The sequence below is a fragment of the Rattus rattus genome, chromosome 18 (genome assembly GCF_011064425.1).
Source record: "Rattus rattus isolate New Zealand chromosome 18, Rrattus_CSIRO_v1, whole genome shotgun sequence".
NCBI lineage: Eukaryota > Metazoa > Chordata > Mammalia > Rodentia > Muridae > Rattus > Rattus rattus.
The window spans coordinates 4,673,462-4,700,735 of record NC_046171.1 but is presented as its reverse complement, the minus strand read 5'-3'; the positions used below and the strand labels follow the sequence as shown (position 1 = coordinate 4,700,735).

Sequence of the window (27,274 nt, the reverse complement as noted above, 5' to 3'; positions counted from 1 at the left end):
TGTTTCCCACAGTTCCCAAGCGGAAGTCACCCTCCTGCAGGCCTGACTTAGCCCCCCTTCAGGCAATGCCTTCTCTTTCCTGAGCCTCAGAACACCCCGCCTCGGCTGTCCTTACAGACGTGTCTATGCTCCGTGTTTACAGTGAGTCTCTGCTGGACTGTGGGGTGTCTCTGGGCATTCGACTCTTCCTCCACAGTCTGGCCTTCCTACAGTGCTTTGTCCAAGGCTTCACATAGAGAAAGGGGGTGTCTGGGAATCCTCAGTGTCCTACCAACAAGGGCACTCCAGAGCATTCCCAGTTCTGCAAGTGAGGAGAGTGTGGGCACGGGCTGGCTGCTGGCAGCTATGTTGGGGAAAGGAGGGCTCTCGGCATCCTGTCCTGCAGGACCTCCGTGGATCTAAGCTACTATGACAGCAGACCAACCTGCATGGGACCTAAACCCTCATTCCCGGAGTGCCCGGATGGGCCTGCCTCACTTCCCGGGGCTGTCTAGGTCCACTCACCTCTCTCTCACCCTCCTGCCCTTACCTGCCGTCACGATCCCAGTCGTACACCTCCACCTTGATGGTCCTAGAAAACAAACAGCAAAGAATTCTGGGTATGATAGGCCTGAGGACGGACCTCCTACTCCTGTACCAGGAGGGATGCGTGCAAACACTGCTCCACGTTCCAAGCCCGTGTGCAAAGATAACCCATCTTAAGACCTTTTAGCAAAGGTCTTAGGGACAAAGGCCACCCCAGAGCCAGGGAAAGACATTTTGAGATTCCCAGCATTTGGCTGAAGCGGCCTCAGGCCTCTGTCTGCTTTCTTAACTTCACTAGATGGAGTAGAAGCCTCAACAGGAAGTCAAACTGGGCATTTACCTGTGGCAGGGTCATGGCAGATCTCACAATGAAGCAAGGGGCTTCTCTGTGGGAGAGGATTACAAGACTGCCTGGCAGGGGGGACCCTGAGTCTGGTGAAGGGCCAGCCCCAGCCCTGCAGGTTAAGAAAGGGTCCCCGGGCCCTGACTTGGGGTGGCTTGCTGAGCTTACCCTCCCTGAGACTGGCCTCTGAGGAAAGGGTGGGATTTTCTTCACATTCTAACCCAGGCTGCTTTAATTAGTTTGTTTTGACTCCTAAGCATGGGGCTGGGCTTTGAGAGCCCATCTTATTTTTAGCCTCGTTCCCATGGCAACAGGCTAGAGGACCAGAAGCAGGAGGAGGGAGGTGGAGGGTTGCCGGTTAACCCTTGGTGCTGTCTGCTCTGTCCTCTGGGATGCCCAGGGATAGAGAAACTGCCAGGCAGCACCAGGGGTCAAGGATGGTGGGAGAGGCCCGGGAAGCGTGGGTTTCTGGTCTTGAGGTCCACACGGGATGCAGAAAGCAGTTTGAACTGGCTTCTCTTCTATTAACATCTATCCCACTGCGCTGCGGTCCATCTTCTTGGCTTTGCCAGGAGTTGGCTCGGGAGTTCTGTGGCTCCCAGAAGGGGGTGCTGTCTCCTTTCAGATGAATATCTTTAGGCTCGCTCTCTCTCTCTCTCTCTCTCTCTCTCTCTCTCTCTCTCTCACTCACTCTGTGTGTGTGTGTGTGTATTGTGTGTGTATGTGTGTATGTGTGCATGTGTGTCTGTGTATGCGTGTGTGTCTGCGTGTCTGTGTCTGTGTGTATTGTGTGTGCATGTGTGCATGTGTGTCTGTGAGTGTGTGTATGTGTGTATGTGTCTGTATGTGTCTGTGTGTGTATTGTGTATGTGTGCATGTGTGTCTGGGTATGCGTGTGTGTCTGCGTGTCTGTGTGTGTATTGTGTGTGTATGTGTGCAGGTGTGTCTGTGAGTGTATGTGTGTGTATGTATGTGTGTCTGTGTGTGTCTGTGTGCATGTGTGTCTGTGTGTGCGTGTGTGTCTGTGTGTCTGTGTGTGTGTATTGTATGTGTATGTGTGTATGTGTGTGTATATGTATGTATGTTTATGTGTGTGTATGTGTGTATGTGTGTGTATGTGTGTATGTGTGTATATGTGTTTGTGTATGTGTGTGTGTGTCTGTGTGTGTGTCTGTGTGTGTGTGTGTCTGTGTGTGTGTGTGTGTCTGTGTGTGTGTGTGTGTCTGTGTGTGTGTGTATGGTGGGCTGTCTAGAAAATGCCTCTTGATTTCCACATAACATAACCATGCATGCTTTTACATAAAATTTACTTAAAACAGGGCTGTGGTGTCACAGGCCTTTCATCCCAGCACTCAGGAGGCAGAGGAGGGCAGATCTCTGAGTTCAAGGCCAGCCAAGGCTACATAGTGAGGCCCCATTCCAAAAACAACAACAACAACAACAACAACAACAACAACAACAACAACGTCCTGCAGCTATCAGAGATCTCCTAACACTCTTATGAAACGGACTACCCTGGGGACAGTAACTCTGGCTACCCAGAGCACAGAAGGAGGTCCTGCATGCGTGCCTGGTGAGACACCTCTGTGGATAAAGACACCGTGGCCAAGCCTGACAACCTGAGGGTGAGCCCCAGGATCCACACGGGGCGGGGGGCGGGGGGAGTAGAGCTGACTCCTGAAACCTGTCCTCTGACCTCCACAGCTGTGCCGTACAGAAGGTACCCCTCCTCCTCTATCAATAGATAAACACGCGCCATTAAAAAATAATAATAAATCTCAAGCTGGAGAGATGGCTCAGCGGTTAGAGCACTGACTGCTCTTCCAGAGGACCTGAGTTCAATTCCCAGCAACCACATGGTGGCTCACAACCATCTGTGATGGGATCTGATGTCCTCTTCTGGTGTGTCTGAGGACAGCCACAATGTACTGATATAGATTAAATAAATGAACAATTCTAAAAACTTAAATCTCAAAGTCGAAGGGCCTGACCTATTTCATTGTCTGGGGTTTTGGTGGTAAACACGTTTGAAAAAATTCTCCAGGAGCCCCAGCAAATTGCAGAGTAACTGCCCCCTTCAGACTCAAACTCAGGATTCACATCCTGACTGATTCAGAGTCAGCAGGTCCAGGGTGCAGTGTGGATGGGGTGGTGGCTAGAAGCTCCCCAGGGGACAGGAACCAGCAGCCGGCCGAGGCTGGCTGGGTGATCCCCTTGTGTCACTCTGGCCTCCCCTAGAGGCTGAGCCTCCAGCCTGAGCCTGGGTGGGGAAGAAAGTGAGAGAACATCTCCCAGGCTCAGGGGAAGGCCTAGGGAGCAGCCCATCGCCTCTGTCCACAAATCTATTGCAAGCCCAGGTCACAGCAGATAGGATTTGGGACCCAGGTTGTTTGCCAGACTGGCTGTGACTTAGCCACGAGACCCAAGAGAGTGTTCTTTTGGGTGAAGGAGACGGCTCTCAGTAGCCCATAAAACCAACATCCCATTTGGCACAGAAAGGCTAAGAACTCAGAGTCTTGGGGAAGGGGGTGAGGAGGACAGGGAAGGGCATTGCTCCAGAGACAGTAGCCCAGGGTGGTGCCCCAGATCCTGTGGGTACTGGCTATGTAGCACTGATGGCCGTTCCTCTGTAAACGGTGGAATGGTTATATCCTCTGTGAGGGTGCTGTCTCCCGCCCATCCTGGGCACTGACATATCTCTGTTGGGACGGTAGACCTTTCCTTCATCCTCGGACAATCCTATTGTCGGTTAGAATGTCCTCCAATGGGTCAGAGGTGGTTTTGCTCTCTGTGGACCGCTTGGCCCCTAGAACTGTGCCTGGCAGACCATGGGGTATTCACACCTTCCAGCCGGCTGGTGGGGATCACCTAACACCTCTGCAAATGAACTGTGCTGCTAACAGTCCCCTCGTCTCACAAGACACACATGAACATCCCAGAGCATGCTCGGATTAAAGGCCAGGAGTCAATGTCCCAGGACCCTGGCACCCAGGGCTGGAACCCCAAAGCCATATTAGAGAGAGACTGGCCGGTAGGGGTGCTGGCAAGATCTCCAGGTCCCCTCCCTGAGTGATGACCATGGTGTATACACTGTGGTCACCTCTGGACCATGGCGGTATTAATGACCGCTCAGGGCAGGAGAGGGGATGTACTGGCTGGTTCTGTGTGTCAACTTGACACAAGCTGCAGTTATCGCAGAGAAAGGAGCCTCCCTTGAGGAAATGCCTCCATGAGCCCTGTAAGGCATTTTCTCAGTTAGTGATCAAGGAGGGAGGGCCCAGCCCATTGTGGGTGGGGCCATCCCTGGGCTGGTGGTCCTGGGTTCTATAAGAGAGCAAGCTGAGCAAGCCAGGGGAAGCAAGCCAGTGAGTAACATCCCTCCATGGCCTCTGCATCAGCTCCTGCTTCCTGACCTGTGTGAGTTCCTGTCCTGACCTCCTTTGGTGATGAACAGCAATGTGGAAGTGTAAGCTAAATAAACCCTTTCCTCCCCAACTTGCTTCTTGGTCATGATGTTTGTGCAGGAATAGAAACCCTGACTAAGAAGGAATAGTTCTCCACTGCCCACAAAGCCTCAAGGCTGTCCCTCCCTTAACAGTCAGATCCTCTGAGAGAAACTGTGGAGAGGGAAAGACCTAGGCAGTAGGGAGAGAGACATGGGCTGTTCCATCTTGCTCAGATTCTGCACGTGCTACACAGGACTGCTAAGGCCACCCTTGCAGTGACACGTGAAGCATTGGGTAGTGAGCCTGGTTGCTTGTTCCCTATGTCACCGCTACTGTTCCGGGTCCAGTGGCCCTGTGGGAGCACAGAGGTGCTGATGGAACACTCCCAGCTCAGGTGAGCACTCTGCACCCTAGCTCCCACTCTTACATACGTTCACAGTCCATGCGTGACTGTGGAAGAGCAGCCTGCCCCTGGCAGACCTGGTTTAACTAGGGAGAATCCTCAGCTCCCAGAATTCCAAAGAGAATAGGGCAGAGTCTGGCAATGACAGGGAAAGTGCTTCTTGTCCCCACAGCCACCCCAGGGCTGGATGGGGGTCTGCAGAAGGAAAGGCATTGTCTTGCTCTGATATAGACTACAACCCTCCACTTTCCCATCTGTGAAATGGGCACATCACGACCATGAAATGGTTCCTCACAGTGTGAGAGAGGTTCCTAAGGCTATTTTTCACGATATAAGAGTCTGTGTTTAAGCCAATGGGGACCAGTGCGACTCACATCCTAAGCATCCCATAATTTTAACAGCATGAAGAAGCATTTTCAGCCCATCATCCTGGGGTACTGATCTCTTTTAGTGGAGATGTCCAGTCTTCCAGTATATCCTCCATTCTCAGCTACCTGGCAATGGCCCTTCCTCAGTCCCCTCCTGTCTCCCACCCCAACCTTCTCTTCCTCCTTGCTGTGGGTTTGTGGCCTCCCTGATGTGGCCTCTGTCCCCTCCCTTTGAGCTGCACCTGGCTTCCAGCCACTCTTCTTCCCGAGATTAGAATAATAGTGTTTGCTCATCTCGAAACACAAACACAGCTTTCCTAACTTATGACGGTTCTTTCCAAACAGGCTGTGGGTTGCCTGTAAGCCGTGACCAAAGGGAACCCCACACAGTGAACCTATTCGGTAAGAATCTAGCTGGGGGCTGGAGAGGTGGCTCAGTGGTTAGAGCACCGACTGCTCTTCCAGAGGTCCTGAGTTCAAATCCCAGCAACCACATGGTGGCTCACAACCATCTGTAATGAGATCTGATGCCTTCTTCTGGTGTGCCTGAAGACAGCTACAGTGTATACACATAAAATAAATAAAAAGGAGGAGGAGGAGGAGGAAGAGGAGGAGGAAGAAGAAGAGGAGGAGGAGGAGGAGGAGGAGAAGCAGCTCCATTTCTCTACTCCCCACTCCCATTCTTCACCTTTCTCTGTGGTACTGAGTACCAAATGAGAGCACAGCCTACTCATGTCTCCCCCAGCCAGCCAGATACCAAGGTCTTTTGGACCTTCCCTCTTGCCATCCCCTGCCCCTCTCCAAACCATTTGAGATTAATCTCAAAAGGACCTTGAAATGCTTTAAGGCTTGAAACCACCTCTCTAGGGTGCCCTCATCTCAGGTCCTCAGGGCCCTCAGCTTTGAACAAAGCTTCTCTGAGCTCCCCAACCCCCCCAGATGCAATTCACGGCTACCCTGTCACATTGCGTCATGGTCATTAAGAAAGATTTTAAACCCAGCCTGGGTCGGACTCCTGGGTCTAACTCCACCAGGGCTGGTAGCATCCAGCCTTCTGTGGGCCTCAGCCTCTCGGCTATGAGGTGTGGTCACACTGGAAGCTTCTCCTAGTCCTTTGTAGACCTAGAGTGACAGGAGGTGTCTCTGAGACTCTGTGATGGGGCCTGTCTTCCTCCCCAGTGGCTTGGGGACAATCTGAGCAGTAGGCTTGACTCTAAGAGTTCAATGGCTCCCCAAAGCACCCAGCACAGTGACTGCCTAGGAGGATATAGACTCTGTATGAGTCTGCCGGAGGGCCTACAGGAGAGGGACCGCCCTCTCTGACCGTCAGCGCCTCCTCAGTGGGCTCTGGGGGCGATACTAGGCCTGGGTGAGAGTCAGCCAGACACATTGGCCCCTGGATTAATTCTGCTGCCGATCATGTCACAGGCAATTTGTGCCCAGCCACGGAGAAGGAGAATCAGTCACCCTGGAGGAAGATGGGGCTGGGCTCAGGCCTGTCTGCACTTCCTACCAAACACTCCTCCAGGGGACCAGTCTCAGTCCCACTGACCTGGGAACCCCTCCTCCAGGGAGGCAGCTTTACCTACTGTCTGCTCTCCCAGTCCCTCTCAAGCCTTTAGCCCAATACCCACACCCTCCAGCCTTCCAGCTGTCCCCAGCCTCCTTTAGAATCTGATGCTGTCCTGCCCCCCCCCCCTCCAGCAAAATGTGTGCCACCAGGCTAGGGCTGGGCTGGGGGTGGGGGTTGTTGGACCACAACATTCACTTTGGTCCCCAGCTCTTCCTGCACAGTTGCTTAGGGCTCAGGCCAGAAGATCCCAAAAGATAGACAGCTGCTGGGGTTGGGGATTTAGCTCAGTGGTAGGCGCTTGCCTAGGAAGCGCAAGGCCCTGGGTTGGTCCCCCAGCTCTGGAAAAAAAAAAAAAAAAAAGAAAAAAGAAAAAAGAAAAAGACAGACAGCTGCCTGCTCTTGAATGCCATAGTCATTCAAGGCACAAAGCACTGAATACCTGGGGACAGACTGCTGTGTTGCTGTCCCAGCCAAGTGGACAAAGGCGGGGCCACTTTGTGTCTTAGACTAGCAGCCTGTAAGTGTCCCAGGAGGGAAACACCAGGACGACACCCACCTGTACCACCCTTACCCATACCCCTTTGGAAACCCTGTGCAAATCTCAGGTTATCCCCAAGGTGTCTGTTCTGATGCCCCAGGGCTTCTGTGGGAGTAGCCAGCAGACACCCCACTCCCACCCCACCCCCACTTCTTCAGCCAGAGGTTGGGTGACTTCCGGCAGACCGATCCTATCTGGCGGCACCCATCCATCCCGCCCTCCTGCTCTCTTCCAGCATCTTCTGCAGTGGGTAATGACATGTTTCTCTGTGTGATTACTGGATTAATGTCTGCCTCCCCCACGACACTTAAGCTCCGTGAAACCGGGTGGAAGGTGAGGTGGGCGCATTTGTTCCCAGCCGACTTCCAGGTTGGATGGCAGGGGCTCAGAAAAAAAGCAGAGGGGAGGCTGACTGTGGACTCCCTTGCCACAGCCTCCTGCTGGCCTCAGGGGGAGCAGCCCTGGGAGGTCACTGGGTGTTTCCATGCACTCACTTTGCAGGGAAGGACAGTGAGGTCAGAGAGACAGGTCAGAGCTTGCCCAGGCTGACAGCTCCCTTGGTCAGTCAGGGGTGAACTCAGGCACGGGTACTGACGGATGAGGAGGAGAGGGAGAGCTTGCATATGATGTAATATGTGACAATATTTCATAAATGCTGTCATCGCTCCCACCCCTCACTCCTCACCCCTCAATTTGCCCAACAGGTTGGCGGGATCTTGACTCCAGAGTCCACCGGCCAAGAGTGAGGTTGCTGAGATAGACCCCTCCTGCCTCTACTCCCCAATTTCTTGCCTGCTGCCATCTGCCCCACTCAAGGCAATGAAGAACTCCAGACTCCAGTGACAGTGACGGGGACACCCATGCTCTGTCCCTTGTAGAGCAGACAGGAAGCTGCAGATGTGTGTGTGTGTGTGTGTGTGTGTGTGTGTGTGTATGTGTGTATGTGTGTGTGTGTGTGTTTGTGTGTGTGTGTTTGTGTGTGTGTGTGTGTGTGTGTGTGTGTGTGTGTGTGTCCAAAGGAAAACAGAACACATGGGCCAGTAGTAGAGGGGCAGGAGGTCCAATCCCCACTCCGGTGCGGCAGTCTGATGACCTCCCAGGAGACCCCGTTTGCCTGGACAGAAAAGGAAGTGGTGGGGGCAGGGATGGGCGCACTCCTTCGCTCACCTGTCATAGTCTCCATTGCACAGCGCCCTCACGGGGATGGAGAAGGTCTGCCACACCGGGTTGAGGGTGTTCTTCATGACCTCGGTCTTGTGACAGATGGTGAACCTGGCCAAGAGGGAGTGGAGGAAAAGCGTCAGGCCCGAAGCTCGGATAGCCGATGTCGCAGCCTTCTGACTGGAGGAGCCAACCTCAACAGCCACAGGCAGCATAGAGCATGATGGCACAGCAGAGGAGTTCCTGAACTAGGCTGGGCCGGGCTGGATGGGAGCAGCAGCACATCCTGTGTGCAGTCAGAGACCTGAGGTCCAGCCACTGTCCTGGGGCTGGCCTGTGTGACTGTGACCAGGCCCTTTCTCTCTGGGCAGTTCCTTTCCTGGGGACCTGGGAACTGAACCTCAAGGCTAGCTAGATGAGTGGGTGGGTGTGAGTGCCCGCTCTTCCCCTCCCAGGAACACCTTCTCTATTCCCTTGGTTCCTTATTCAATCTTCTCTACCTTCCGGCCGGCCAGCATCACCTCAGGGAGCGTCTGCAGCTGCTTTGTCTCCGACAGACAAACCCTGGCTCCGACAGACACCCCTTGTCCCTCTCCTTCCCGGCTTTCCCTTCACATCTCATTTGTCACTGCTTGACACAGCCTGGGTCTCTCCTGATTCGTCCTGTTAGGATCTGTCAGTAAAATTTAAGGTCCACAGGAACAGGAAGTGTCCCCAGTGTTGATGGTGGCGTGGCCTAGAACAAAGGCTGGCCCTAGTGGATATTCAAACATCTTCGTTTTGTTGTTTTGTTTTGTACTAGGGTCTCAGGAAGCTTAGGCTGGCCTAAGCTGCTCATCTTCTTGTCTCCACCTCTCTTCTGCTGGATCTCAGTGTTGTCACCCTGCCCTGCTCTCAACCAAAAGGAAAGAGAGGAAAAGAAAAAAGTCATTGGGTGGTGGTGCACTCCTTCAATCCCAGTGCTCAGGAAGCAGAGGCAGGTGGATCTCTGTGAGTTCCGAGGCCAGCCTGGTTTACAAATGGAGTCTAAGACAGCCAGGGCTACACAGAGAAACCTCGCTTCCAACAACAACAACAGCAGCAGCAAAACCCATTTATTTATTTGATTTTGTGCGTGCTTGAGGGAGGGGACCATATCTGTACCACACCCGTGCAATGGCCTCTGGAGGCCACAAGTGGATGTCGGATCGAGAGATATTGGTGACTGGGAGCCACCCAGCCTGGATGCTGGGAACCAAATCCAGATCTCTCATAAGAACATAGATGCTCTTGGTGGCCGAGACCTCTCTCTAGCCCCTAGTCATATTTTAAAGGAAACTGATGCGGGCCAGGGATGTTCAGCTGATCAATGCTTGACAGCACCGAGCTTTATCTAACAGCAGCCTGAGAGCCTGCTTCCAAAAATAAATAAATAAATAAATAAATAAATAAATAAATAAATAACCAAAATAATAAGGGGCTGCCAGGCTCACATCTTTGGTCCCAGCAGTTGGAAGGCAGAGGCAGGCGGGTCAACCGCTATGAGTTCCAGGCCAGCGACGGTTACACTATGCGACACCATCTCAAAACATAAGAATGAACAAGTGAGCGCCAGGCAGGAACTGTGCATCCTGAGTGGGGGATCCCATAGCTTTCACACTGCCATTTCAATCCAGTAGAGGCAAAGCCCTCTCCTTGGGGTGCCTGAGCCCTTCCAGTCGGAATCCAAGGACCTGTTTGGCTAGAATGGGCTGTCTCCATTGTTCCCGACGTGCTGTGCTGCCCACCCCTCTTGCCGTGCCTCGCCTGTCTCAGGAGCAGCCCTACCTACCTCAAGGAAGGGCGAAGCTCTCCCAGCACCCGCTCCAGCGACATTCCAGCTCGGAAAGGTCACCAGGAAGCGCCAGGGCCCCACCCGAGCCCACACAGCCTGTGCCGTTTCTTCTTTGGTAATTTTCAAGTCAAAATGTCATTCTTGTCAGCGGGCTGAGCGTCTCTCTTCCGTGATCCTTCCCGCCCACCCACTGGAGTGTGAGATCCACGTGGGAGACCTTGTAGCTTACCCTGGAGCTGGAGGAGGGGCTGGGGCAGGAGGTCCCTCCACCTCACCCCCTGCTGCCTGGGACTGGGGCAGCTGGTTATTGGGATGGGAGAGGAGGGTAAGGGAGGGGAGGGTAGCCAGATTGTGCAGAATCCTCCAGGACTTTAGAGATCTACCCTGGAACATTTCCTCAAAGGGTGGATTTTCCCAGACTCCTCAGCCCGCCCACATAGACCTCTTTCCTTCTTCCATCGAGGCCCAAGAGCTCAGCAGGTCTCCTAAACCCTCAGTCCAGTTGTTCCTTCTTGGACCCTGGGTGGTCCTGCTTCCGCCCCAGGCACTAGCTGGAAAGGCCTTTCTTCAAACTCTCTGCAGTCCCTACCACCATCAGACACACAGGCTTCTCAGATCCCTGCTGCCCCGCTTGCCTGGTGCCAGGCTCCCCTAGGCCAAGTGGTCCCTGCAGACAGTTCCTTTCTACACACAGGTGGAGCATGGGTGTGGGAGAGCGTCACCCATCTGTCAGGCAGATGTGAGTCCCAGAGCCAGATGTGCATCCCCAGGCAATCCTCTCCCTGAGTTTCCTTTGATGGTAAAATGATAATAAGAGAATGGCTAAAAACAAACAAACACACCAAAACAATAAAATAACAAAAACAGCAAAAAAGAAAAGAAAAGAGAAAAGTCCGGGTGGTGGTGCATGTCTTTAAGCCTAACACTGGAGAGACAGAGGCTGTGAGTTCAAGGCCAGCCTGGTCTACAGAGTGAGTTCCAGGACAGCCAGGGCTACACAGAGCAAACTTGCTCAACAAACAAACAAACAAACAAAACAAAACAAACGAACAAAAACCAAAAAAACAAGACAACAACAACAACAACAAAACAGAATGGCTAGAGCTGAAGAATAGGTTAGTAGGTAAAGGTGGCATCTAATGACCCCAGTTAATCCCTAGGACCCAGATGTTGGAAGGAGAGGACCTACTCCCAAAAGTTATCTTCTGACAGGCACACACAGATGTGTGTGTATGCATGAACAAACACACACACACACACACACACACTCTTACAGGCACGCATGCACGAGCACGCACACACACGGTCATGCACATGCACTCAATCACACACACATGTTCATACACACACACACACACACACTCACGCATGCTCACACACACAAGCACATACTTGTTGTGGTTTGCCCTGAAGTCATCTGTATTTTGATGCTAATTCCACTGCCCCAAGGACAGCTGCCTAGTCACCTACTCAGGAATCGGGTGACTTCACCAGAGCCTTCTCCCCATTGAATTTGTAAAGTACAGGTGAGGGGCAGGTACAGGATAGAAGGAGGCCTGTCATTGGAGGAGAAGGAAGGATGGGCGGGAGAGAAGTTTGAAGGAAGAGGAGGAGACTGGAACGGAAAGGAGAGACAGGAGAGAGGAGAGGGGGAGAAGCCATGGCGGGTGATGTTAAGATTCTGCTCTGTGTATTTACAAGTTGTTATTAATGTTCCTAAGGGATGGATGGTACCGGGCTTTGTATGTTTAAGTGGGCAATTATATCTTATCAATTGGATCTAAGATTATTGTGTTGTGTGTTCTTTTATGTGAGGGTTTGAGTGTAGGAAAGTGTGCGGCTGGGATGTGTTTCCGCCAAGATATCTAGCAGATATCTTGGGGCACCGTGGAGCTGGACCTAGTGAGGTAAAAGAGAAACATACCCTTTATTTTTCATATTTTACAACAACACATACTTACAACTCACTCACACCCATGCACCCCTCAGCATTCTCTGTCTGCTTCTTCCTGACTGCAGATGCAGTATGTCCAGCTGCCTCTAGTTCCGGCAGCCTTGACCTCCCCACCCTGACGCCATGATGGACACGCCTCCAACCTTGAGCCAAAAAAAAGAAACCTTCCTCAAGTTGCTTTTGCCTGGACATTTCATCACAGCTAAAGGAGAAGCGATATGATACTATATGGTGACCGGTCTGGCGGGGAGAATGCTAGCATGCTACAAGGTTCTGTTGGGTTGCAGCTGCCTACAATTATTCAGTTGTACCTACTAATGCCAGGCCATGGCTGGGTAGGCAGCTAGCTTGGTGGTGGCCTCAGGAAGGGCAGAGGGGTCACTGAAGTGTAGCCACATAAGATGGATCAGCTCCGGGATATCCTGGCTTCCTGCCTCCAAGCTGCTTCCAACCCTCTAAGCTCCTGGTTCTCTCCTACCTGGTGGTTTTCCCAAACTCATCCCACCCTCCCCTCATTCCCCTCCTCTAGCTCAGTGTCTGTCTTGAATGGGGAAGTGTGTTGGCCACCGCTATAGAGTCCCCAGTCAGTTTCTCCAGTACTCCCTCACACCCGAGGAACACCCCTAAATGACTCCCAAGGCCACAGCCATCAAAACAGTTCCTTTGGTATTCCCAGCACTCTGGGCTCCCCTGGCCCTAGTACCAGGAAAAGGCCCATAGCACTGGTCCCCATGGGTCTTCATGAAGCCCCTCTGCCTCCTCCCTGCCCCACTCCCACCCAAAGTTCAGATCGGGTACCTCCCACCCGCTCCCTCATCAGTCACAGTTGTGAGCCCCAGATCCTTCCCACACAGCCCACTGCACACATCGCTCCCGGGGTTGCTCTCCTGCCCCCAACCCTCCTCCTGCCCACCGTAGGGTCCTAAGGGCTAGCCAGAGCTCAACCTCTCTGCAAGGGATGACTGCGCACCGACCTAGAGCAACCAGAGCCTCTCTTCTTTCTCCTCCCTAAAGTCAACTTAAGAGTCCTCGGGAATTATTTAAAGCATCTTGCAGGGAGTCCTCCACGGAGAGACAAAGCAGACCTTTGTCATGCAGATGACTACACCTAAATTCCTAGTTCACGTTTAAAAATCAGTCTTCTCTTGCACCGAAATACACCTCCTGCCTGCTGCCGCCCTGCCCCCAACACACACACACATCCCACGAGTGCACACGCTGGCACTTCAGTACATGGGGGCCTGCGGGCCCTGAGTTCTAGCTCTGCAGAAGGTTGGCTCTCCGGCCCTGTTAAGCCCTTCGGCTCCTCACTCCACCCCAAGGACCCATTTCTTCCTTGCTGTGTTTGTCCAATTAACCTTTCTGACCTTATCACTTCCGCCCTCCGTAGAATCTCAGAACCCGGCTACTTAAAGAGACCACGGAGACTACTCCATCCTGCTGCTTCATTTCAAAGATGAGAAAATAGGCCCAGAGAGGGGGTGGGGAGTAACTTGTCAGACGGCTGGTCAGGGGTGGGGGTAGGGAACCTAGGCTCTCTGGTCTTTAGCCCTTGTGCTGCTGATGCACATTGGCTACTGTGGTGTGTGTGCATGGCTGCCCCTTTCCGCTCTGTGGTTCTGAACATAGGCATGGTAGAGTGTGGGTGGGGCCTTGGAAATTTGGGTGTGGCTGGGTTGTGCAGAACCAGCCTCAGCCCTGTTTTCACACTCCCTGGGGCATACACGGTGCCTGCCATTGCTGAGAGCCTCCAGGTGGCAATGCCAGGTCTCCACATTGGTTTATCAGGGCATCAGCTGCACAGGGCAGGGTTCTCAGGGGTGGTCACAGCCTCCCAGCCCTGCCTGATGTACAGGTGCCCTGGGGGTGCGTCGGGAGGACTCACGTTCCGTCTTCGTTGCTCCTGTAGAACACCAAGAAGGGGTCGGATTTCCCGAAGAAATCTTTCTTGTCCAGCTTGTTGGCACAGAACTGCATTGTGGCCACATCCTGGAAAGGAGGGAAGATGGGGTGGTGAGGCAGGAGGATCCCAGGGACCGGCAAGGGCAGATAGGGTAGCATTGTAAATACGCCTGGTACGAGCCTCCAGGGTCACCAGCACTCGGCAATGCATACATAGGTCTACAGGACCAGCCGGCTGGAGAGGCAGACGGACCTGAAACTGTCCCGGGTTCAAATCCTAGCTCTACCACTTTGAAGCTATGTGACTCCAAGGAGAGTGAGTAATCTCTCAGAGCCTCTGAGGTTCATGGGTGGCTTTGAGGAGCACAGGTAGTCAAGTGTGCGAAGTGTGTGATCCCTTCTGGTGCTCTCCATGGTGACGTGGCAACCTGACGGCCACTCTGGACATGACCTGCTGACCCTGAATCCTGGCACTGTCCACGGTGCTCCAATGCTCTCACGGTCCTTTTGGTTCCTAGAGGACGCCTGACTACAGTGTGTCCACCCAACACTTGGAGGGATCAAAAACAGGGGCCAAAGGCTCAGCGTAGAGGATAGAAGGGGAGGGACTTGGGGAGGCTTACCAAGCTCAAGAAGCAGAGCTAATTTTGATCCCCAGACAGCTCCCTGCCCCACTGCCCTGACGTAGGCAAAGAGGCAGCCAGGCTCTCTGAGGGGGATCCTACCCCCTACTCTCTCTCTGATTCCGCTTCCCCCCCCCCACTCCATCCTTCTCCTTCTGACCCCGCCCCTACCCCTCAGGACACCAGCTCCCCCTCTTGGCTCCGCCCCTCGTAGCTCCACCCCCTTCGGGCTCCGCCTCCCCAGCGATGGAGGACCCTGGCTGGGCGTGGCAGACGTCCTAATCAACGTTCAGCTTTTCACCTATCCCTGTGTAGTCTCTCCAGTGGAAACTCTGGGATGCCTGAAGACCCTCCGGTTCAGCCTGCTCTGCAGGCAGCTTCCCTTTCTGTCCCCTGGAGGCAAATGACCAGAGGTGATCAAATGATGGCAGAGAAGCAGACACAGCCACCACAAGGTTGATTGACAGTGGAGAGGCTATGCCAGGCGTTCCCTCCTCCATTCCTTCCCAGCCGTGTGACCTAGGGCAGCTCACTCCCTGCCTCTGTGTTCAGTGTCCCGAGCTCCAAAACAGAGGCAATGGTGATCTCTCCCTCATAAGCTTGGGAGGATAAAATGAGCTACCAGGAACGCAAGGCTCAGACCGGCAGACGTGGAGCGCATGAGAGGCTGTGCGAGTCCTACCGTTTCTCCCCATTCCCTCACCTTGCGTGTCTTCCCGAACTCGGCCATAGGATGTCCGCATAAGCAGAGCTATCCGTTCCACCACTCAGCCAGTCAATGGCCATTTTGCCCTTGTCACCTTGTCTTAGCAAGGGAGCCGGGGATGGAAAAAACGGCGAACCTTTGTAAGATGGCTGCTGGAGGCTAGGGAAGCAGAGACTCAAACCCCTCTGAGTCAAGCCTCCTGTGCTCTGCGCCCTGGCTACCTGCTGACCCACAGCAAACTGCCACTCACCAGACTCACTTCCCTGCTTTTTTTATGACCGAGTTGAGCAGGCTGTGGGGGGCACACGCTTGTGACGTCAGCACTTGGGGAGGCTGTGGCAGGAAGGTGGCGAGTTCTAGGCTACTCTGGGCTAGCCTTGGCTACACTAGATCATCTGGTGTCCATGGCCTCAGACATAGTGAGACCCTGTGACACACTCTCCATCACGTACACACACGCACAAAAGCCCACTGAGGCTGAGCTCCTGCCACTAAGCCTAAGGGACCCACATAGTGGAAGCAAATCCTGCAAGCCATCCTCAGACCTCCCTTCATGTTTGCCAGAGCGTACTCATGCCTGTGCACGCACATGTAGCATTTGAATTTAAAAAATGTAGAAAAAAAGAAAAGAAAAAAAAAAAAAAAAAGACCGAGAAGGGGCTGGAGAGACGGCTCAGTGGTTAGAGCACCGACTGCTCTTCCAGAGGTCCTGAGTTCAAATCCCAGCAACCACGTGGTGGCTCACGACCATCTGTAATGGGATCTGATGCCCTCTACTGGTGTGTCTGAAGACAGCGACAGTGTACTCATAGATAATAAATAAATAAATCTTTAAAAAAAGAGAGAAGAAAGCCAAGACGTGGAGGAACAGAGAGGGTAACACTCTTGCTGGACACCACACAGCTACGAATGAGCTGGAGTGGTACATTATGGCTCCAGGAAAGAGTGGCTGAAATGCTAAATAATGACCCCTGCTTCCCAAGGTAAGCTTACTTAGGTTCTGTAACCTCCAAGGGAGGAGGCAGGGAAGTGCGAAATCCATTTAGAAGGGCTTCTGTGCGAGCTAAGCTAAAATGGAAAAAAAAAAAATTAAAAAAACGGAAAAAAAAATCCACAGGCTCTGAACTCCAGCTAAGTGGGAAGCTTGGCCGGGAATGACAGCAGGTTTCCTGCCTGTGACAGATAAGGGAGCTGCTGCAGACTCATCTCCATCCCCCCCTACACACACACACACACACACACACGCACACACACACACACACACACACACGCACCCCAGGGACATTTCCCTAGAGCACACTGTGCCTGCTCTACCATGCAGAACTACTGAAAGACAAGACAGACCTTCAGAGAGAGTTTTCCAGCCTGTCAGCAAAGCTATGCCCCTGATGACACCCAGCAGGAAAGTCCTGTGGGTAGGAAGTCAAGGTCCCAGCCCTGGCACATGCTGGGTGAGCCCCACCCCTAACCTGCCTCCCAGTCTGTGTTGTGGGATGCATGAGGAAATGTGTGCACACGCGTGCCCGTGTACGAACGTGTTATGTGTGTGTGTGTGTGTGCGCTGTGTGCGTGTGCTATGAGGCTCTAAACCTCTCCTGGTCCCCACCAATCTGGTTAGCAGATGGGTCACACAGTGTGACTCTGGGAAGAGGCCTGAATCCCAGGGCTCCCCTGAGGGTCCGGATTGGGGGTTTGATGCTGAGGTGGGGCTCTCGATGGAGCCTGAGAGATGCTGTTCACAGCCTGTGAGCCATGGGAGTCGGTGGCAGGGAAGATAAACCCCGCTCCTGAGATATATAATTTCCTGCAATTTCTGCCTTTCACCCTATCTTTAAAAAAAAAAAAACATTAAGTTTCTCTAAAACAGCAGGATCGCTTCAATTTGCATATCCCCGGATGCTAATTGTGCTGCCTCTGGGATTCTGCAGGCAGCCTTTCTCTCCTCAGGCACCTCAGCCTTCCCACCCCAGGAAGAAGGCTGAGGAGGTCAGAGGTCAGAGGTCAGCAGGCGTGGTGTTCACTGTTTTGCCCTAGATAAGGAGGTAAACGTGAAACTTGAGGACACCTCTAAGGTTCAGTAATCAAAAGTGTTTCGTTGTTGTTTTAGATTATTTTATGTATGTGGTGAGTACACTGTCGCTGTCTTCAGACACACCAGAAGAGGGCATTGGATCCCACCACAGATGGCTGTGAGCCACCATGTGGTTGCTGGGATTTGAACACAGGACCTCTGGAAGAGCAGTCGGTGCTCTAACCACTGAGCCGTCCCTCCAGCCCAGTAATCAAATGTTATGACATCACTAGAAAAAAAACTATCAGTACGGAATGAATATGTGATAAACAAAAGACAAAAATTTTTTATAAATAAAGCAAACGAGTCACAGAACATCACACAGGATCCTGCCCAGAGTCACACACTTGACAGTCACACACTTACAGCCCTGGCCGTCTTGGAACTTGCTCTGTAGACTCACAGAGATCCACCTGCCTCTGCCTTCCAAGTGCTGGGACTAAAGGTGTGCGCCCCCATGCCCAGTTCTTGATTCAGGCTCTTGGATTCTCAGTCAGCCTTCAAGCCGACTCTGAAAGACATTATTAAGTGGACAACGGCACTATGGTGGCGTCCGTGGTCTTTTGGATTGTTGGTTTTTTCCAAATTCCCTAGAATTAGCACATTGTTCTTTTTGGTCAGATAAAAAGGCCCAACGTGAGATGCCTGGTGTCATGGATGGTAAAGACAGGTGGATCTCTGAGTTTGAGGCCAGGCTGGTCTACAAAGCGAGTCCAGGACAGCCAGGGCTACATAGAGAAACCCTATCTGGAACCCCTTCCCCCATGCCAAAACTGCATGGTGTGGTGTGTGTGTGTGTGTGTGTGTGTGTGTGTGTGTGTGTGTGTGTCTGTGTGTGTGTCCTTGAATCTAGATCGTGTGCATAAGCGTGTGGGGGGTGGAGCTAGGATCAGGATGTTAGAGAGATGACTCAGTCAGTAAAACATGTGCTACACAAGCATGAAGGTCTGAATCCGTATCTCAGCACCCATGGTACATTGTAGGGTACCGTGGTACAAGCTTGCAATCTCCAGCACTGGACAGGCAGAGATAGGGGGACCCCTGGGACTCACTGGCCAGCCAGCCTAGACTGCTGGCGAGCTTCAGGTCAGTGAGAACACTGTCTGAACACCCAAGATGCACAGCTCCTAAAAGACGACAAACAAGGTTGTCTTTTGGTCTTCACATGCACAGGCACACGCATGTGCACATGCGCACAGCACGCACGCACGAGTTACTTAAAAAAGGAGGGCTGGAGCCAGGCAGGGACAAGAACCTTGCAGTGTCAGGGTCAGGGAGAGTCCTGCCTCAAAGCAGTGTGCATCCATCCCTTCCCAGTACACACACACACACACACACACACACACACACACACACACACTTACACTCACTAAATGAATAGATACATGAACAAAAATCAAATGAAAAAAAGAACATATTGGGTGGGGGGGGCTGGAGAGATGGCTCAGTGGTTAGAGCACTGACTGCTCTTCCAGAGGTCCTGAGTTCAATTCCCAGCAACCACATGGTGGCTCACAACCATCTGTAATGAGATCCGATGCCCTCTTCTTATCTGTCTGAGAGCAACAGTGTACTCATATAAATAAAATAAATCTTAAAAAAAAAAAAAAAAGATCTTGCTTTTAAAAAAAAAAATCCCAGCACCCACATGGCAGTCACATCTGACACTCTCACGTGGACACAAATGCAGTCAAAACACCAATGCCCATAAGATAAAAATAAGTAAAAAAGAATATAGGATGTTCAAGGAGCTATTACTTAAATGTATTGAGGAAGGAGCCATATTCAGTAAACGATGGTTTACTCACACAACGACATTTCTAAGACCACTGACAGAAACTCATAGCCCAATAACTAGGTACCACACGGGCTGGGTAGCCATGGTGCACACCTTTAATCTGTGCACTTGGGAAGCAGAGGCAGGAGGATCTTTGAGTTTGAGACCAGCCTGGTCTGCAGAGTGAATTTCAGGCCAGTAAAAGGTATACAGTGAAACCCTATCTCAAAACCAAATCACCACAGCTCCAGCTGCACATGTAGCAGAGGACGGCCTTGCCGGACATCAATGGGAGGAGAGACCCTTGGTCCTGTCAAGGCTCGATGCCCCAGTGTAAGGGAATGGCAGGGCAGGGAGGTGGAAGGGAGTGGGTGGGTGGCTGGGAGAGTACCCTCAAAGAAGCAGGGGGAGATGGTGGATTTCTGGAGGGAAGACAGGAAAGGGGATAACATTTGAAATGTAAATTTAAAAATCCAATTAAAAAAAAAAAAAAAAAACAACCGGGATTGGGGATTTAGCCAGTGGTAGGGTGCTTGCCTAGCAAGTGCAAGGCCCTGGGTTCGGTCCCCAGCTCCGGAAAAAAAGAAAAAAGGGAAAAAAAAAACCCAAAAAACAAAACAACCAAACCACCAAACGACTAGATACCAAATTATACCCAAAAAGATCTATATTTGTAGCCATAAAAAAGCATCCAAATGTCGACAATAATTCTCTCTGGGTGATTTTTCTCTATTTCTCAACTTGTGCAGAATTGACATGGCATTTTTTCCCCTTTTCATTCCCATATGTGTGTACGTGTGTGTGTGTTCACATGTGTGTAGGTACACATGTGTTCAAGCACATGTGCGTACATGCTTGAGAGAGGCTGATGTTGGACGCCTTCCCCCATCGTTCGCCATCTTGTTCTCTGGGGCAGGTGTCAATCAAACCTAGAGCTGGCTAATGTGGCTACGGTTGCTAGCTCGCTTGCTCCAGCATCCGTGTGGATGGACACTCAGGGTGTGAACCGTGGCACTCTTGTGCAATGAGCGCTTTACCACTGAGCCGTCTCCCGAGGGCTAATATGGCTAATGTAATAGTGTACACGCACATATATTTAAGCATCAGAGACAGTCTTTTTGTTTGGCTTTGACTTAACTAGAGAAATTATTTCCGAGACTAAGAAATTATATGCTGTGTTGTAGGGAGGATTGTGCTGTCTGTCTGAGCGCCGACAACAGGCCTTCCCTACCCTTCAGCCTGCACGCAGCTGTGTGTCAGAGGACCCACACCCCACAGCCACTTCGCCTCACGGTTTCCTGTTTCTCTCCTTTCCTCCAATGACTATTCCCTTCCAGAGTCTGCAGCAAGGAGTCTCCCGAAGTCCCCTGCTAGTCTCACAGAATCCAGCCAGCCATAACATTGCACACTTTTGATCCAAGCACTCGGGAGGCAGAGGCAGGAGGATCTCTGAATTTGAGGCCAGCCTGGTCTGTGAAACAAGTCCCAGGAGAGTCAGGGCTATGCAGAGAAACTCTATCTTGAACCCTCCACCCCCCCCCAAAAAAAAGCTAGAGGGAAAGAAAGAGTCTAGCCCTCCTTCCACCAGCCCCCCGCCCCCCCCCCAGCCTACCTCCCTGACCCATTATCAGGCCTCTCTCCTGACTGGGGTGGGGGGCTCTGCACAGCTGCTTCCCAGGAAGCTGGCTGCAAGGACTTACTGTGTACCCGCTTTTCCTCATGAGCACATAATAAAATACCTGCAGATTTTCTTTCAGGATCAAGAATGTCACGTGTGATTTTTAAAAAAAAAAAAAATTAAATTAAAAAAAAAAAAAAAAAAAGAGGTGGTGGGCCTGCCAGGGTGGAGAGAGACTGGGATTGCTGGCTGCCATTTCTCTCCAAAATGAGAACTCCGGGGAACAGGGGGCAGAGTGAGTGAAACATTTACTTGCTGACTTAAATGAGCTTCCCTATCAGTCTGGAGACAATTTCTAGGTGTGGAGGAACCACAGGATGCTGCAGCGTGAAGCCTGGGGCATCCTTGGCTGGCAGAAATGAGGCAGGTCTCTCCTCCCCATAGCATCCTGGAAGACAGGTACTGATCAAGATCTAACCGGCAGCAAAGCCAAGGAGATCCGGGGCCTTCTATCGCATGTACACCCATCTCTCAGAATTCCAGTTCTGACTCTCAGAGCTGGTTTTTGTTGATGGCTACGGGCCCACAGAGCCCACAGGGCGACCAGTCCACAGTATTGAGAAATTATCTTTCATCTGTTTTCGTTGAGGCAAGGTCTTGCTATATAGCCCAGGCTGGCCTGGAACTTAGAGATCTGGCCTGCCTCCACCTCTGAGAAGCTGGGATTAGAGGTATGCACCTCTGTTCGGGGTCCCTGATTTTAACATTTTAAAATAAAAAAGAGGGGCTGGTGTATAGCTTAGTGATGGAGTGCTGGCTTAGTCTGGGCAGGTCCTAGGTTTAATCTCCAGCATGGGGTGTATTTGTCAACAAGAGAGACTTGGAAAGTTGAAGACCTTAAAGGAATTGTCAGGCTCCTCACTGGGCATGGGGACGTGTGGGTGCCTACAGAACTGATGCTCACCCTGTCTACATAAGGACCCCAAATATATTTGCACCAAATCTGACTATAGGATCCTTCCTGGCATTAGTATTCAAATGAGCAAGTCTTTTCTTTTACCTACTAAAGTAAGCCTGTGACAGGCCGGTATCCACTCCGCCCTTCGCTGTCCCTGGCCACCCACACAGGCTCCAGGCTGAAGGCAGGAAGCCCCACGCCTTGCGGACCCACTCCAGACCCCGCCTTCTCCCTTTGATCCTCCCACTGAAAGCCTGAGTTGCCGAGCTGCTCACATGTAATTATTTTAATTCAGCCAGATGCTAAGAATTAGTCTCTTTTCCTTGCAAGGATTCTAGGGAAAGAGAGAATTCAGCCAAAGATGTGACAGAAGAAAAAGGAGCTGACAGCCTCGTGGGGGGGGAGGTTGGGGGGAGCCCCAAACCTCCCAGTGTGGGCAAGAGCCTCAAGCAAGGAAACTGCAGTGTCCAAGGATGAGAGAGAGAGGTGGGAGGGAGGGGGGAAGAGGGGCAGAAGAGGAAGGGAGGGAAAAGGGGGCCTAAGGTAGTAAAGGAAGATGCTTGCAAGCTGTTGGAATGCCACCGGAACCAGCCCCCCTAAGCTCAGACTCTCCACATTGCCCTCACTGGTGTTACTTAAAGATAAACCAAGGAGGAGGGCTTGTGCTCAGGGGAAACAGCATTTGTGCCAGCAAGCAGTTCCTACACAGCCCCTCCCGAGCAACATCCGCATCCCCTTCATCCTCAACATCAGCTGATCCAACTGCCCCACAGCCAGGGAACCCTGAGGCTCTGGGGTTTGAAGCTAGAAGGAGTTGGAACCACTAGCACTGGAGTTAATTGACAGTTGTGAGCCATATTGTGGGTGCTGAGACTCAAACCCGGGTCTTCTGCGAGAGCAGCCAGTGTTCTTAACCACTGTGTCATCGCTCCAGCTTCCCAAGTTGATCCCTGGTTTGTTTTGTTAAGATGGGATCCCTCGGGGTTGGGGATTTAGCTCAGTGGTAGAGCGCTTGCCTAGCAAGCGCAAGGCCTTGGGTTCCATCCCCGGCTCCGAAAAAAAGAAAAAAAAAGAAAAAAAGAAAAAAAAGATGAGATCCCTCTACGGTATCCTGGAACTTCCTATCCAGGCCTCCGAGTTTAGAGATCCCCCTGCCTCTGCCACCCAAGTACTGGGATGAAAGGCCTGAGCCACCATGGCTACAACGTTGATTCTAAATGTGTTCCACTGTTACTATTCTAAAAGGGGTTAATGTATCACTTAGCTTGCTCTGTCTTAGTTTCTAACATGGTGGGCGTGTAGTTTCTAACACAGTGGATACATAGTTTCTAACATGGTGGACACATAGTTTCTAGTGTGGTGGATACATAGTTTCTAACACCATGGATACATGGTCTCTAACACTGCAGACACTCCTGGAAGACTGCTCTGGTCTGGGAACGTCAGGAAGTCTTGTTCCTCCTTCTTCCAGCTCCAGGTGTGTCTTGTCCCCAAACCCAGGCTTGGCCTTGAGTTGTCACTTTGCCTTTCCCTCTATGAGAAGTTCCTCACTGACCTCAAGGATGCCTGGGGACCCAAGCCCTGATCTTAGAGTCAGCCAGACCTGGAATAATCTAGTTCTGCTTCCTATTGTTCCAGAGAGATCCTTGCTCAAGGCCTTCTCTCATGAATAACTGAGTTTCATCTGATGTCTCAGAACCAGTGTGAGTACCTGTCATCTTCAGCATCGACTGTCAACTTTATAGAAACCTAAAGTCACCAGGGGAGAGGGACCCTCAACTGACGAATTTCCTCCCTCAAGTTAGTCTGTGGCCATTTTGTGAGGAATTGTCTTCATTCTTTTCACAGTATTTTTTATTATACTTAATTATGTGTATGGGTATGTGCACATGACTATAGGGACTGTGATAGGCCAGACACATCTGATCCCCTGGGAGCTGGAGTCACAGGCGGTTGTGAACAGCCAGACATGGGTGCTGGGAACTGAGCTTAGATTCAATGCAAGAGGAATACTCATTTTTAACCACTGAGTCAATCTCTTCAGCTCTGAGGAAGCTGATGGTTTTCTTGATAGTTAACTGATGCAGGAGGCACAGCCCACTGTGGGCGGTGCCATCCCTAGGCAGGTGGGTCTGGAACCTATAAAAAAGCTCCTTGATCAGGATCCAGAGAGCAAGCCAGTAAACAGTGCCCCATGGTTTCTGCTTCAAGCTCTTGCCTTGCAGTCCTGCTCTGACTTCCCTCAAAGCTGGACTGTTACCTGGGATTATAAAGTAAAATGAACTCTTTCCTCCACGAGTCATTTCCGACATGGTGTTTATCACAGCACCCAAGGGCAAACTAGAACACTGCTCTCATCGGTTGACAAGAAGAGCATTTGTCATTACAGCATCTTTACAGTATGTCTTCCTATCACCACCCGAGCCCTTTCTTGGTCTGGGGAGCCACCCCTATGCCTGCTTCTCCAGTCTTACACAAGAGTCAAAACCAAAGGCTGCCAGGATGGCAGACTCTCGGCTTCCCAGCAGCCACGCCCACCCATGTTCATATTCGTACCTACCCACACGCACGGCCACAAATGTGCACGCACTCACACTTATAGCTATACATGCACACACACATTTCTCCCCTCCATTCCACATGGGGTGTCACCCAATGTCCAAAACAAAACTGAAAAGTGACAACCAAATCGCAAGTGCCCAGGGGCAGTCTGGGCCGAGGGACTTGTGATAGAGCCGGGAAGGAGCCTGGTGCAGACCGTAAGCTAGTCTTTCCTGCCTTGGGTCTCACTCTGTCCAACCATACGGATGGATGGAATCTTCTAGCTCCAGTATCATGGTCTCAGGCTAGCCAGGTCATGAGGAGCCTCATCTACCCTGGGCTCCTTCCAGGGACCTGTAATCCTGGTCCGTGGAGAAGTGGGCTCTGCTACTCACCCTGCAATTGCTCAGTTCCTCTGCAGACAGGATGATGGTGCCACATTTCTTCCCTGGGACACCACTGAGGGAGAAGAGGCAAAAAGAAAAAAGTGACAAGCCAGACAAGGACAGACCAACCTGACACTCCTGGGTCAGTCGCTCCCATGCCCACCCTGTGCCATCCAGGCATCTGCCCCAACACCCCTGAGAAAGAAAATCTTCAGAAGTGCCCGGGAATGTGGCCAAGCGCTGTGTGGCTGGGGCTGGGTCCTCAGCCTCAGTGGCCCGCCCCCTGCTCCCAAGGCCCACCGGGGAGGTCTTAGCATGGCGGCAGCACCCAGACTCACCCGGAAGCTTCCGGACCAGTGGTTCTGGAGCTTTCCATCCAAAGACCACTTCTGTGGGCAAAAGACCTTGTGGGCTAGCCACCCTATACTTGGCTGACCCAGGGTCCCCTGGTGTTCCAGTTCTGAGCCAATCGCCTTCACTGTGGAAGAGCAGCTGAGGGTGGGGTAGGGGCTCGGGGCAGGGGGTACTCTCTGTGGCTCTCCCTTTCAATTCCTTGAATGGGGCCTTCTAGGAACAAGAGACAACTCATTTCTCCTCAGTGAGGGGTCAGGCAGGACAAAGAGGGACCATCTACATCAGAGGAGGCCCTTAGAAGGGCAAGCTGAAGAGAATTCCCCTCGTAGTTGGCAGGGAGATGCCCCAAAGACCAGCCCATACCACTCTAAGGTTTGAGACTCAGTCAGGAGGATCTTAGGGTCACTGAGAGGGAGAGTCATATGTGAGGTTGTGAGGCAGCTGTGACTAGGGTTCAAAGGTTATTCTTCTGACCATGCCCATATACGAAAGTGACCTAGAAACTGTTTTTCTTTTTTTTTTTTTTTTTTTTTCCCGGAGCTGGGGACCGAACCCAGGGCCTTGCGCTTCCTAGGCAAGTGCCCTAACCACTGGGCTAAATCCCCAACCCCTGAAACTGTTTTTCTAATATGTGCACACAGTGCCTTGTGTGGAGAAGGCCTGAGATGGGCAGTTTCCCTCCCCTCCTCTTTGGTTTCCTGTTGAGGGATCTCATCTCCTGACCAATCCCAGGGCAGCAGCGTGCTGTGTGGAACCCTATGAGACCCACTGAGCTTTTCCCAGCATCGACCTTTGGGGAGAGAGGTTCCCAGCTGAGAAGGAATGAGAGGAAGAGAGCCTCTGAGGGCCGAGGAAACAAACCAAATTTCTCCAAATCAGGTGAGCAGAGTAGGGGACCACACTGCCCCAGGCATGAGGGGGTGCCGAGACTTGTCCCCGACTCTCGGGCTGTCCTTCCCCACACACTGGCCTGGTAAGGACCAGGCAGAAGCTCGGGAGGGAGGGGAGCCTCCTCCGCCCCTGGCTCTCCATCTGCTGTTCTCTCTGCCTTGGACCCCACCTTCTATTTCTGATCTCGCTTTTCCCTCCTCTCTTGCCTCAACCCGCTCCCACAGGCTTGGCCTTCCCTCCCCTCTCCCTCTGGCATTTATTACTCTCTTAGGTCTGTTTTTGCTTCCTCTCAGCTCACTGGCACCCACTCTCTTCCTAAACCGGCAGCCACACTGGCCCCGAGCTGTGAGGGCGTCCACATCTGGCCCCTCCAGTCTCTTCCCTCAAATGCAGGAGGCTCCCTTACTCGGTCCCACAGACCCTTAGGCCCACACGGTGTGAGAAGATGCTAGGATGGAGAATCTCCTCAGGGGAGGAGAGGGGAGACCACAGAGGGTCTGTATTGGCTATTATGTTTTGATGAGGCTAGCCCGAAGCACGAACTCAGAGTGGGGACTGAGGAAGTAGACAGCCCTCTGCAGCCAGCAAGCTATGGAGGCAGTGTGGGAGTTAAGCCAAATCTACTCCACAGGAAGGAGGAGGTTCCTGTTTAAGAGGGAAACCGTGGAGAATGGAGAGCCAAGAGGGGCATTAGATAAAGGAAGAGGGGCAAGGAGGGAATGGGGCAGAGCTTGGAGAGACAAAGGGGACTGAGAGGTCCCAGATCTGCTGACCCTGGGCACAGTTTGCTCTTCTGAACCCAACCCTACTCCCTAAAGTCCCAAGAGCCACCAGGCCTCAGCAGGCTCCAGCTCTGGCCTATTTAGAAGAGGAGGGTGCCTGAGACCTTGGAAAGGGGCCCAGGACCCTTTGTCTTCCTATCCAGGGATTAAGAGTAGATCAGGAGCTGAGCCCAGAGGTGGGAGCCTCCATAGGCTGAACTCAGAAGGACAAGAGAGCTACGGCAGCCTGGGGACCTACCCGTTAGACACGGCTGGCATAGGTTTGCCTGTCCGGGAGTTGAGGCTGAACGTTCCTATCCTGTGCAGACAGAGGAGAAGAGAGCCAAGCATGAGCCCAGGGCCCTAGTCCTCACAGGCCAGAACACTGGATATACGGATGCCTGGGGCTAGGCTTCTGCCCTGGAAATCATTAAAACAGAACCAAAAGTCCAGACTGTAGATCTTTCAAGGCGTTAGGGTGAAGCCCTGGGCGAGTTATGCTATCCCTGAGGTATTCAGATTAGGACCCCAGACAGGCAGCCCCAGTATCCCCTGGGAAAGT

The 27,274-nt window shown here is 52.2% G+C and overlaps 1 protein-coding gene across 3 annotated transcripts in view; it reads right to left on the bottom strand.

Moving 5' to 3' along the window:
* Cpne5 (copine 5) overlaps positions 1–27,274 on the bottom strand; it is an 81,576-nt gene that overhangs the window by 19,660 nt on the left and 34,642 nt on the right. The window contains exons 7-12 of one of the 3 annotated variants that reach the window (XM_032888799.1): positions 26,972–27,031; positions 25,045–25,095; positions 24,716–24,779; positions 14,010–14,113; positions 8,364–8,468; positions 530–571 (exon numbers count right to left, since the gene is read on the bottom strand). In XM_032888799.1, coding sequence (XP_032744690.1) covers positions 530–571; positions 8,364–8,468; positions 14,010–14,113; positions 24,716–24,779; positions 25,045–25,095; positions 26,972–27,031 — 426 coding nt within the window. The remainder of the gene's footprint in view (positions 1–529; positions 572–8,363; positions 8,469–14,009; positions 14,114–24,715; positions 24,780–25,044; positions 25,096–26,971; positions 27,032–27,274) is intronic. The other 2 variants (XM_032888797.1, XM_032888798.1) reach the window with 2 other exon arrangements.